Raw genomic sequence first — 14,021 nt, 5'->3', positions numbered from 1 at the left:
ACGTCACTAGCTCATGGACTCTTGCCAATTACATGAAAGAAAACCATAATTTATGTAAGAACTTACATGATAAATTAATTTCTTTCATATTGGCAAGCGTCCATGAGGCCCATCCTTTTTATAGTGGTTATGATTTTTTTTTTTTTTTGTATAAAGCACAATTATTTCCAAATTCCTTTGTTGATGCTTTTTACTCCTTTCTTTATCACCCCACTACTTGGCTATTCGTTAAACTGAATTGTGGGTGTGGTGAGGGGTGTATTTATAGGCATTTTGAGGTTTGGGAAACTTTGCTCCTCCTGGTAGGATTGTACAGTGGATATAAAAAGTTTACACACCCCTGTTAAAATGGCATGTTTCTGTGATGTAAACAAAATGAGACAAAGATAAATAATTTCAGAACTTTTTCCACCTTTAATGTGACCTATAAACTATTATTTTAGGTGAAGGGAAGTAAAAATAAAAAAATAAAATAATATGGTTGCATAAGTGTGCACACCCTTAAACTAATACTTTGTTGGAGCACCTTTTGATTTTATTACAGCACTCAGTCTTTTTGGGTATGAGTCTATCAGCATTGGCACATCTTGACTTGGCAAGATTTGCCCACTCTTCTTTGCAAAAAGACTCCAAATCAGTCAGATTGCGAGGGCATCTCCTGTGCACAGCCCTCTTTAGATCACCCCACAGATTTTCGATTGGATTCAGGTCTGTGCTCTGGCTGGGCCATTCCAAAACTTTAATCTTCTTCTGGTGAAGCCATTCCTTTGTTGATGTATGCTTTGGGTCGTTGTCATGATGAAAGATGTAGTTCCTCTTCATGTTCCGCTTTCTGGCAGAAGCCTGAAGGTTTTGTGCCAATATTGACTGCTATTTGGAACTGTTCATAATTCCCTCTACCAAAAAGTTCAACCTTGGTTTCATCAGACCATAATACCTTTTCTCACATGCTTTTGGGAGACTTCAGATGTGTTTTTGCTAAATTTAGCTGGGCTTGGATCTTTTTCTTAGTAAGAAAAGGCTTCCGTCTTGCCGTCTACCCCAAAGCCCAAACATATGAAGAATACAGGAGATTGTTGTCACATGTACTACACAGCCAGTACTTGCCAGATATTCCTGCAGCTCCTTTAATGTTGCTGTAGGCCTCTTGGTAGCCTCCCAGACCAGTTTTCTTCTCGTCTTTTCATCAATTTTGGAGGGATGTCCAGTTCTTGGTAATGTCACAGTTGCGCCATATTTTCTCCACTTGATGATGACTGTCTTAACTGTGTTCCATGGTATATCTAATGCCTTGGAAATTCTTTTGTACCCTTCTCCTGACTGATACCTTTTAACAATGAGATCCCTCTGATGCTTTGGAAGCTCTCTGCGGACCATGGCTTTTGTGTGGGACGCGACTAAGAAAATGTCAGGAAAGATCTACTAGAACTGCTGAACTTTATTCAGGGTTAATCAGAGGCACTTTAAATTATGGCAGGTGTGTGATGACTTATTTAACAAGGTTTTGAATGTAATTGCTTAATTCTGAACACAGCTACATCCCCAGTTATAATGCCACAATATTTTAGTTTTTTTTGTTTACTTCCCTCCACCTTAAAGATTTCAGTTTGTTTTTCAATTGAGTTGTTTAGTTTATTGGTCACATTAAAGGTGGAAAAAGTTCTGAAATGATTTATCTTTGTCTAATTTTTTTACATCACAGAAACCTGACATTTTAACAGGGGTGTGTAGACTTTTTATGTCCACTGTATATCCCATACGTCACTAGCTCATGGACTCTTGCCAATATGAAAGAAATTATTTTATCAGATAAGTTCTTACATAAATTATGTTTTTCCAGGACTTTAGAAGCTAACGGAAGTAGTGATATGGGGCGGTAGTTTGCAGGAGAATTGGGGTCGAGGGAGGGTTTTTTGAGGATGGGGGTGACCTTAGCATGTTTGAAGGATGATGGAAATGAACCAGTAGTAAGGGATCGGTTGAATATGTGAGTAAGAGCTGGGGTGAGGGTAGAGGACAGAGAAGGTATTAGATGTGAAGGAATAGGGTCAAGGGGGAAGGTAGTGAGGTGTGAGGAAGATATTAGGGAACTCACTTCATTCTCAGTGGTTGGGGGGAAGGTACTGAGAGTGTTGGAGGGGGTGACCGGGGGCGGAGATGGAAGGTTGCAGTCTTGTGGTGGGATGTTACTTTGGATGGTGTTTTGTTGAAAAAGTAGTCTGCCAAGTCTTGCGCACTAAAGTCAGATGAAGGGGGTGGTGCAGGTGGATAGAGGAGAGTGTTGAAAGTGGAGAAAAAATGTTTAGGGTTTGAGGAGTGAGAAGAGAAGTTGCTTTGTTTAGCTAAGTGAAGGGCAGAGGAGTAAGAATAAAGAATGAACTTATAGTGTAGGAAATCGGTTTCAGAGTGGGATTTCCTCCAAGCACGTTCAGCAGCACCGGGAGCATTTTCATACACTTTAGTAGGTAAAATGGATCATTGGAAGCAAATTAAAGTGGAGAAAAATTTAGGGTAAACTGTCCCTTTTTAAGCAAATTTTCAAACCAAGTACAAGCATTTTATCCAAACTAAATCTCTCTCAATCTGTACAACAATCTTCTGTGTGGAACTGTATCTAATGCCTTAGCAAAATCGAAAAATATCACATCGATCTATAAATTTACTAACTTTATCATAGAAATCAGTTAGGTTAGTTTCACAAGATCTTTCCTTCATAAAACCATGTTGACTTTTACTTATGATATTGTTATTCAAAATGTATTACTGAATATTGCCCCTTAGTAACCTTTCAAATAATTTCCCCACCAGAGATGTTAAGCTCACAAGTCTGTAATATTTTGACCCCTTTTTTAAATATGGGCACCACATCTGTTTTGCCTCACTTTTGTGGTACAACCCTAGAAAAGAAATAAGCCTCAAAAATGAAAAACAATGGGTTGGCTATTAGATTTATCTCCCTTAGTAGCTGTGGGTGTATACAATCTGGCTCTGGAACTTTATCATTTAAAGCTTAAAGTGATGGTAAATCCTAGCATTTATGAAATGCTAGGATTTACCATTGGAACAAATAAAGGAGACTTTCAGTCATGAAGTACAGTATAAAATACTTCATGCTGAAAATTCCTTTATTTGTTTGAAGCGTTCACCGCCCTGAGCTGCTCAGGCAGCCCATGGCAGAACGCTATTTTCCTGAGAGGTAAGTTTCCACCTCTTAGCCAATAGCTATGTGGGCTATCCGGCTTGGCGATGGCTGGCCCGTACGGTTATTTTGTTCCAATGGTAAATCCCAGCGTTTCACAAACGCTAGGATTTACCATCACTTTAAGCACTTTATCCTGTCAGCCAATCATGTTTTGGGTAAGGATTTTGTAAAATTGATTTGGAAATCTACAGCCATTTGTGGTCCTTTGCTATATACTGAAGGAAAAAGCTAAATACCCCATTTCAGATTTCAATGGGCCTGCATTTTCATTCTTACATATTAATGGAATTTATGCACTTAAAAAATAATTTGGGATTTGTTTTGATTCCTTTTAGCTATCTTTTTTTCATTTTCTAGCTTGGCACATTTAGTTGCTCTTTGGCAAGTTATTTTGGTATCTTTATATTTTGTATACTTTTCCAGTAACCCCTCTTTTATTCCTGTCTGATCCTTCTGATTTTATTTAACGTTGCTTTAAAGATATTCCATGTCCCTGTGTCCTGTCTAGAGAAAAGCTACCCCCAGCCATTGGGTCTAAAGATGCCCTTAGCTTGCTGAAACTGGCCTTTTGGTACAGCCCATACCCATTTTTTTTCTTTATTTTATTTTAGGTTTCCAAGAAATAAACAGTGATATACAAACAAACAAGCAATTACATAATATGAATGCTCAAAGTACTTCTCTCCCATCAGTAAGGAAGTCCATTAAGTCACTTAAAGCAGGGGAGATAAAGATCTCTTGAGGAAAAAGTCTCTGAAAGAGCATGCTCAATTAACTACAATAAGTAGTACAAACAGTCAAGTAATACAGTAATCCAATACTATAAAAATACTGATACTGACTAAACATGATATGCAAATGAAAACAATATCCACTAAAAGAGGGGCAAATATTAATAGCGGAAATGTAACCTAAGTATATCTATCCCCCGCAATAAAACAAAAACCATTCACTCTTAGAATGTCAATGATGGGCCAGGGACGAAAATAAAAAATGTAATTAAAATAATTAAACAAGGCCATACTCTGCTGTGATTCCCATATGAAGATCATGTGGTTATAAAAATCCAATTTATTTATCGAAAAATATATCTCCAAGGAGAGATTTGGTTTAACTTGTGAGAACCAGATCTGTAGGATGGGCATCTCCACCTGTTTCCAGTATCTAGGAGCTAGTTGTTTAGCACTGAGTTGTGCTCTGAGGATCTTATAGTGAAGTTTTGATTGTAACTTGGGAATAATATTGAAGTAAAAACAATGTTATGGTCCAGAGGTAAATTAAAACAGTTATTTAGAAATAGCCTTAACCCTCTTCAATAAGGTGTGGTTTCCTCTTATGACCACCAAATATGGTACATAGTGACTTTGTTTCTGTCTACATCTGTCTGAGATCTCATAACAAACTTAAAGTTAGTCTCCTGCAATGAACCTGAGTGGGAGGATGTAGCTGTATTTAAAAATATAAATAAAATATATAGTCCCAATCTCACAAGGAGATTTGAAAAGGCACAGATTTTTGCCAATATAGAGTATATTTAGGTAATAGGTTTGATTCTTGGCTCGACAATAATGCGTATATCAGTGAAATTGAATGCTTATGAAGATTTTCAGCACTACATAATTTTTCGAATCTGTTAATTCTCGGAATAGATTAAATTTAGCTTTATGCAATGACATAAAATATCTCATCTGATGTGAATAAAATTATCCCCTGAATCAGAGGTTTTGTATCATTCGACAGTAAATACACTGGGGTTAATCTATTTATATCAAGAGGCGTTTTAGGAGTATATGTCAAGCCTGAAGGAAAATCAGGATTATGACGTCTTGGAGTTAAAGGGACAGTCTATGCCAGAATTTTTATTGCTTAAAAAGATAAAATAATCCTTTATTACCCATTTCCCAGTTTTGCATAACCAACACGGTTATATTAATATATTTTTTACCTCTCTGATTACCTTGTATCTAAGCCTTTGCAGACTGCCCCCCTTATTTCAGTTATTTTGAAAGACTTGCATTTTAGCCAATCAGTGCTGACTCATAAATAACTCCACGTGATTGAGCGCAATATTATATCTGTATGGCATGCATGAACTAGCGCTGTCCAACTGTGAAAATGCCCCGAGATAAGAGACGGCATTCAAGGGCTTCGAGATTAGCATATGATCCTACCTAGGTTTAGCTTTCAAAAAAGAATACGAAGAGAACAAAGCAAATTTGATGATACAAGTAAGTTGGAAAGTTGTTTAAAATTGCATGCCCTATCTGAATCATGAAAGTTTTTAATTTTGACTAGACTGCCCCTTTAAGTGTTAGGGATAGTGGATAATGAGGGAAGCTTCTTAAGCAACTGGTCCCATATATCAAACATTTCCTTAATGAAATGAGAAGATTTGACAAGGTATGGTCTATCCTTTGGAGCTATCCAGCAGGCTGCCGAGTTGAGGGGAGTTAGAGAGGGTGTGTTCTATTTGAACCCAGGTTTTAATTGCTATCTGTTTCCCTAGACCTCAAATCAAGAATCCAAAATAGAATGACTGCTATTCTATAAAGGCGTAAGTTTGGGACCCCAGTCCACCTTTATAAGTTGACTTATAATGGGTGGATCTTTATTCCCTAGGTTAAGGAGAACTCTTTTGTCAAATGTAAGCGTTAAGTGTAGCCTGGAGTTTTGGAAGGTATACTGACAGTTTGAAATACTTATAGCAACTTAGTTAAAAGATTCATCTTTATTATATTAATTCGTCTCAACCAAGAAATCGGCATGAGTAGCCAAGAAGCTGGTCAGGTGGATTCCCAAATATTTCAAGGCATGTGAAGTAACAGAATGGGGGATCTATTTTTTCTTTTTTAATTTCCAATGGTCACTATTTTCCAAGTGCCCCCTTAATTAAAGGTTTAAAGGGACACTGAACCCAATTTTTTTCTTTCTTGATTCATATAGAGCATGCAATTTTAAGCAACTTTCTAATTTACTCCTATTATCAATTTTTCTTCGCTCTCTTGGTATCTTTATTTAAAAAAGAAGGCATCTAAGCTAAGGAGCCAGCCAATTGTTGTTTCAGAACCCTGGAGAGCACATGTTTATTGGTGCTGTCCAATCAGCAAGGACAACCCAGGTTGTTTACCAAAAATGGGCCGGCATCTAAACTTACATTCTTGCTTTTCAAATGAAGATACCAAGAGAATGAAGGAAATTTGATAGTAGGAGTAACTTAGAAAGGTGCTTAAAATTGCATGCTCTATCTGAATCACAGAAGAAAAAATTTGGGTACAGTGTCCCTTTAACAAGTGCTCTACTTTTATTAGTTATTAACAGATCCAGACAGTCATCCATGCTTGTAGGTGCTTCTACTGGCTGAGTCATTTAGCATGCTTCTCGTAGCATCCCCAATCAGTGTCTGGGTAATTTAAAGTCTCCCAAGATTAAAACTTGTCTCATATGTGCTGCTTTCTCCACCTGTGATAAAAGCTGATGTTCCTCAATATTTAATATTTGGTGATATATATCATATTCATACAATTAATGTATTGGTCCTCTTAGCTACTGTGCAATTTCTACTCACCAGGCTTCCACATAATCACCAGTATAATTATATAATAATTAATTAATGCTAGGCTTTAATTCAGAGTTAACATATCACTTCCCCTTTCCTCTATCCTTCTTACACTGTATATAACCATTTACATTAACTTCCAGGCATGCGTTTCATCCCACTGGATTTTTCTATGCATGATTAAACATTTTATATTACAATCTAACGAGATTTAAGCCCATTTAAATCTTGGTATATTCATCAAAGGATACCAAGAGAATGAAGTATATTTGATAATAGAAATTAACTGGAAAGTTATTTAAAATTGTATGTTCTATCTGAATCGTGGAACTTTAATATTTCCTTTCATGTCTCTTCCAAATGATGACTTTATGTATTCTTGTAATTGAAATCTGCAGTTCAAGGATGTCACTAAAAGTAGGTGTATGCTTATAGAGGATGGACATGAAAATAGTATCCCTTTTTCTTCTGTTATGTGTGATCAGTCCACGGGTCATCATTACTTCTGGGATATAACTCCTCCCCAACAGGAAATGCAAGAGGATTCACCCAGCAGAGCTGCATATAGCTCCTCCCCTCTACGTCACTCCCAGTCATTCTCTTGCACCCAACGACTAGATAGGATGTGTGAGAGGACTATGGTGATTATACTTAGTTTTTATAACTTCAATCAAAAGTTTGTTATTTTACAATAGCACCGGAGCGTGTTATTACCTCTCTGGCAGAGTTTGAAGAAGAATCTACCAGAGATTTTACTATGATTTTAACCGGAGTAGTTAAGATCATATTGCTGTTTCTCGGCCATCTGAGGGAGGTAAAAGCTTCAGATCAGGGGACAGCGGGCAGTTGAATCTGCATTGAGGTATGTAGCAGTTTTTATTTTCTGAATGGAATTGATGAGAAAATCCTGCCATACCGTTATAATGACATGTATGTATACTCTACACTTCAGTATTCTGGGGATGGTATTTCACTGGAATTACTCTGTTAAAAATACATTAAACCTTTTAATAGGTATTTATTATGTTAAACGTTTTTGCTGGAATGTAGAATCGTTTGCATTTTCTGAGGTACTGAGTGAATAAATGTTTGGGCATTATTTTTTCCACTTGGCAGTTGCTTGTTTTAATTGTGACAGTTTCGTTTCTCTCTCACTGCTGTGTGTGAGAGGGAGGGGCCGTTTTTGGCGCTCTTTGCTACGCATCAAAAATTTCCAGTCAGTTACTCTTGTATTTCCTGCATGTTCCGGTTCATCTTTAACAGAACTCAGGGGTCTTCAAACTTCTTTGAAGGGAGGTAGATTCTCTCAGCAGAGCTGTGAGACTTATATAGTGACTGTGATTAAAAAACGTTGCTCTGTAATTTTTATGTTTCAAATTTAATTATTGTTACTTTACTATGGGAACAAACCTTTGCTAAAAGTTGTGTTGTTTTTAAGAATTGATGCTATAACTGTTTTTCAGTTCATTATTTCAACTGTCATTTAATCGTTTAGTGCTTTTTTGAGGCACAGTACGTTTTTGTTAAATAAGATTGTAACCAAGTTGCAAGTTTACTGCTAGTGTGTTAAACATGTCTGATTCAGAGGAAGATACCTGTGTCATTTGTTCCAATGCCAAGGTGGAGCCCAATAGAAATTTATGTACTAACTGTATTGATGCTACTTTAAATAAAAGCCAATCTGTACAAATTGAACAAATTTCACCAAACAGCGAGGGGAGAGTTATGCCGTCTAACTCGCCTCACGTGTCAGTACCTGCATCTCCCGCCCGGGAGGTGCGTGATATTGTGGCGCCTAGTACATCTGGGCGGCCATTACAGATAACATTACAAGATATGGCTACTGTTATGACTGAAGTTTTGGCTAAATTACCAGAACTAAGAGGCAAGCGTGATCACTCTGGGGTGAGAACAGAGTGCGCTGATAATACTAGGGCCATGTCTGATACTGCGTCACAGCTTGCAGAGCATGAGGACGGAGAGCTTCATTCTGTGGGTGACGGTTCTGATCCAAACAGATTAGATTCAGATATTTCAAATTTTAAATTTAAAATGGAGAACCTCCGTGTATTACTAGGGGAGGTTTTAGCGGCTCTGAATGATTGTAACACCGTTGCAATACCAGAGAAATTGTGTAGGTTGGATAAATACTTTGCGGTACCGGCGAGTACTGACGTTTTTCCTATACCTAAAAGACTAACTGAAATTGTTACTAAGGAGTGGGATAGACCCGGTGTGCCGTTCTCACCCCCTCCAATATTTAGAAAGATGTTTCCAATAGACGCCACCACACGGGACTTATGGCAAACGGTCCCTAAGGTGGAGGGAGCAGTTTCTACTTTAGCTAAGCGTACCACTATCCCGGTGGAGGATAGCTGTGCTTTTTCAGATCCAATGGATAAAAAATTAGAGGGTTACCTTAAGAAAATGTTTGTTCAACAAGGTTTTATATTGCAACCCCCTTGCATGCATCGCGCCGATTACGGCTGCGGCAGCATTTTGGATTGAGTCTCTGGAAGAGAACCTTAGTTCAGCTACGCTGGACGACATTACGGACAGGCTTAGAGTCCTTAAACTAGCTAACTCATTCATTTCGGAGGCCGTAGTACATTTAACCAAACTTACGGCTAAGAACTCAGGATTCGCCATTCAGGCACGTAGGGCGCTGTGGCTAAAATCCTGGTCAGCTGATGTAACTTCTAAGTCCAAATTACTTAATATACCTTTCAAGGGGCAAACTTTATTTGGGCCCGGTTTGAAAGAAATTATCGCTGACATTACAGGAGGTAAGGGCCACGCCCTGCCTCAAGACAAAGCCAAAGCTAAGGCTAGACAGTCTAATTTTCGTCCCTTTCGGAATTTCAAAGCAGGAGCAGCACCAACTTCCACTGCACCAAAACAGGAAGGAGCTGTTGCTCGTTACAGACAAGGCTGGAAACCTAACCAGTCCTGGAACAAGGGAAAGCAGGCCAGGAAACCTGCTGCTGCCCCAAAGACAGCATGAACCGAGGGCCCCCGATCCGGGACCGGATCTAGTGGGGGGCAGACTCTCTCTCTTCGCCCAGGCTTGGGCAAGAGATGTTCAGGATCCCTGGGCACTAGAGATCATATCTCAGGGATACCTTCTAGACTTCAAATTCTCTCCCCCAAGAGGGAGATTTCATCTGTCAAGGTTGTCAACAAACCAGATAAAGAAAGAAGCGTTTCTACGCTGTGTACAAGATCTGTTATTAATGGGAGTGATCCATCCGGTTCCGCGGTCGGAACTAGGACAAGGGTTTTACTCAAACCTGTTTGTGGTTCCCAAAAAAGAGGGAATTTTCAGGCCAATCTTGGATTTAAAGATCCTAAACAAATTCCTAAGAGTTCCATCGTTCAAAATGGAAACTATTCGGACAATCTTACCCATGATCCAAAAGGGTCAGTACATGACCACAGTGGATTTAAAGGATGCTTACCTTCACATACCGATTCACAAGGATCATTACCGGTATCTAAGGTTTGCCTTCTTAGACAGGCATTACCAGTTTGTAGCTCTTCCATTCGGATTGGCTACGGCTCCAAGAATCTTCACAAAGGTTCTGGGTGCCCTTCTGGCGGTACTAAGACCGCGAGGAATTTCGGTAGCTCCGTACCTAGACGACATTCTGATACAAGCTTCAAGCTTTCAAATTGCCAAGTCTCATACAGAGTTAGTTCTGGCATTTCTAAGGTCGCATGGATGGAAAGTGAACGAAAAGAAGAGTTCTCTCTTTCCTCTCACAAGAGTTCCATTCTTGGGGACTCTTATAGATCTGTAGAAATGAAGATTTATCTGACAGAAGACAGATTAACAAAGCTTCTAAATGCATGCCGTGTCCTTCATTCCATTCAACTCCCGTCAGTAGCTCAATGCATGGAGGTGATCGGCTTAATGGTAGCAGCAATGGACGTAGTACCCTTTGCACGTCTACATCTCAGACCGCTGCAATTGTGCATGCTGAGTCAGTGGAATGGGGATTACTCAGACTTGTCCCCTACTCTGAATCTGGATCAAGAGACCAGAAACTCTCTTCTATGGTGGCTTTCTCGGCCACATCTGTCCAGGGGGATGCCATTCAGCAGGCCGGACTGGACAATTGTAACAACAGACGCCAGCCTACTAGGTTGGGGCGCTGTCTGGAATTCTCTGAAGGCTCAGGGACAATGGAATCAGGAGGAAAGTCTCCTGCCAATAAACATTCTGGAATTGAGAGCAGTTCTCAATGCCCTTCTGGCTTGGCCCCAGTTAAAAACTCGGGGGTTCATCAGGTTTCAGTCGGACAACATCACGACTGTAGCTTACATCAACCATCAAGGAGGGACAAGAAGCTCCCTAGCAATGATGGAAGTATCAAAGATAATTCGCTGGGCAGAGTCTCACTCTTGCCACCTGTCAGCAATCCACATCCCGGGAGTGGAGAACTGGGAGGCGGATTTCTTGAGTCGCCAGACTTTTCATCCGGGGGAGTGGGAACTTCATCCGGAGGTCTTTGCCCAAGTACTTCGACGTTGGGGCAAACCAGAGATAGATCTCATGGCGTCTCGCCAGAACGCCAAACTTCCTCGCTACGGGTCCAGATCCAGGGATCCGGGAGCAGCTCTGATAGATGCTTTGACAGCACCTTGGAACTTCGGGATGGCTTATGTGTTTCCACCCTTCCCGCTGCTTCCTCGATTGATTGCCAAAATCAAACAGGAGAGAGCATCAGTGATTCTAATAGCGCCTGCATGGCCACGCAGGACTTGGTATGCAGATCTAGTGGACATGTCATCCTGTCCGCCTTGGTCTCTACCTCTAAGACAGGACCTTCTGATACAGGGTCCATTCAAACATCAAAATCTAACTTCTCTGAAGCTGACTGCTTGGAAATTGAACGCTTGATTTTATCAAAACGTGGTTTTTCTGAGTCGGTTATTGATACCCTGATACAGGCTAGGAAGCCTGTTACCAGAAGGATTTACCATAAGATATGGCGTAAATACCTATACTGGTGCGAATCCAAAGGTTACTCCTGGAGTAAGGTTAGGATTCCTAGGATATTGTCCTTTCTACAAGAAGGTTTAGAAAAGGGTTTATCGGCTAGTTCATTAAAGGGACAGATCTCAGCTCTGTCCATCTTGTTGCACAGGCGTCTGTCAGAAAATCCAGACGTCCAGGCCTTTTGTCAGGCTTTAGTTAGGATCAAGCCTGTGTTTAAAACTGTTGCTCCCGCCATGGAGTTTAAATCTTGTTCTTAACGTTCTACAAGGAGTTCCGTTTGAACCCCTTCATTCCATTGATATAAAGTTGTTATCCTGGAAAGTGTTATTTTTAATGGCTATTTTCTTCGGCTCGGAGAGTCTCTGAGTTATCAGCTTTACATTGTGATTCTCCTTATTTGATTTTTCATTCAGATAAGGTAGTTCTGCGTACAAAACCTGGGTTCTTACCTAAGGTAGTCACTAACAGGAACATCAATCAAGAGATCGTGGTTCCTTCCTTGTGCCCGAATCCTTCTTCTAAGAAGGAACGTCTTCTACACAATCTGGATGTAGTTCGTGCCCTCAAGTTCTACTTGCAGGCAACTAAGGATTTTCGACAAACGTCTTCCCGTTTGTCGTGTACTCTGGTCAGAGGAGAGGTCATAAGGCTTCGGCTACCTCTCTCTCCTTCTGGCTTCGTAGCATAATTCGTTTAGCCTATGAGACTGCTGGACAGCAGCCTCCTGAAAGAATTACGGCTCATTCTACTAGAGCTGTGGCTTCCACTTGGGCCTTTAAGAATGAGGCCTCTGTTGAACAGATTTGCAAGGCTGCAACTTGGTCTTCGCTTCATACTTTTTCCAAATTTTACAAATTTGACACTTTTGCTTCTTCGGAGGCTATTTTTGGGAGAAAGGTTCTTCAGGCAGTGGTTCCTTCTGTATAATGAGCCTGCCTATCCCTCCCGTCATCCGTGTACTTTTGCTTTGGTATTGGTATCCCAGAAGTAATGATGACCCGTGGACTGATCACACATAACAGAAGAAAACATAATTTATGCTTACCTGATAAATTCCTTTCTTCTGTTGTGTGATCAGTCCACGGCCCGCCCTGTTTTTTTAAGGCAGGTAAATATCTTTTAAATTATACTCCAGTCACCACTTCACCCTTGGTTTCCCCTTTCTCGTTGATTCTTGGTCGAATGACTGGGAGTGACGTAGAGGGGAGGAGCTATATGCAGCTCTGCTGGGTGAATCCTCTTGCATTTCCTGTTGGGGAGGAGTTATATCCCAGAAGTAATGATGACCCGTGGACTGATCACACAACAGAAGAAAGGAATTTATCAGGTAAGCATAAATTATGTTTTTTTTTTTTTGTCTCATTTTCTTATTAGAAAATATGTATTTAATTGATGTAGATTTTGGTGGTTACCACAACTCTGAAAGATTATTAAAATTCTACACACATGATCTCAAAAGTTTACTATCTCTGAACAAATATATAGCTATTAGGCCTGTGTATGTATATTTATAAGATATTTCTGTTTCAATTCATGGAATAATTTATTTAGGAAAAATAAGAACTGCACTGTGGCCCTGGAATGGGCACCGCTGATGTTATCAATACATTTTGCTGTAAAATGAAGTAGCAACTTTTACAAAGTGTTCCAGTGTATCAAATTTTTTCTTTCAGCAGTTCATCACATCCAGTACGATCTGCACGCAGCGACCTTGCAAAGAGATTGGATGCAACAGAGCTGTCTGGAGCCTCTGAGGTGAGAGCTGGGTGTTTTGTTTAGGCAAAGAGACTCTAAAGACAACCATTTTTTATTCAGCGTGCTTTATATTAGCAGTAAGACTTGAATAGTTTATCACTTGAATCTTTGAATAAACGATCCCAGAGCTTTGTTATTCTAAGTCTTTTATCCATTTGTGTCTTGTCGCCAGATATTAACTTGAGTTTACATGACATCCACCAGACATACTTTAATAATTAACAATTCTGCTTCTTGCTAACATCACAAATAATTGTAGGAAAGAAATAAAAGTTTATACTTGTGCTTCCACTTTATCTGTAAAACGAGCGTGTACACTAATATTTTCTCCACTTTAATGTGTTCCCAATTATCAATTTTACCAGCTGAAGCGTATTAAATTGTTTACAAATAGCTTGTTCATCTTTATTTTTTCATTAGAAATAGCTGATTTTGTTTGTTTCCCCACCCATACTGAACACTTCTGGTTACATAAAACCATGGAAACAAGAAGATTTAAATTAAAT

General features: G+C 39.6%; 1 protein-coding gene across 1 annotated transcript in view; it reads left to right on the top strand.

Annotated features, from left to right (window-relative positions):
* Positions 1-14,021, top strand: part of MYO9A (myosin IXA) — a 294,424-nt gene that overhangs the window by 158,045 nt on the left and 122,358 nt on the right. Inside the window, 1 exon segment of the mRNA XM_053717307.1 lies at positions 13,434-13,515. Within this exon segment, the coding sequence (XP_053573282.1) occupies positions 13,434-13,515 (82 nt within the window).

This window comes from Bombina bombina, chromosome 6, assembly GCF_027579735.1.
Source record: "Bombina bombina isolate aBomBom1 chromosome 6, aBomBom1.pri, whole genome shotgun sequence".
Classification (NCBI taxonomy): Eukaryota; Metazoa; Chordata; class Amphibia; order Anura; family Bombinatoridae; genus Bombina; species Bombina bombina.
This window is presented reverse-complemented; position numbering and strand designations above follow the sequence as displayed.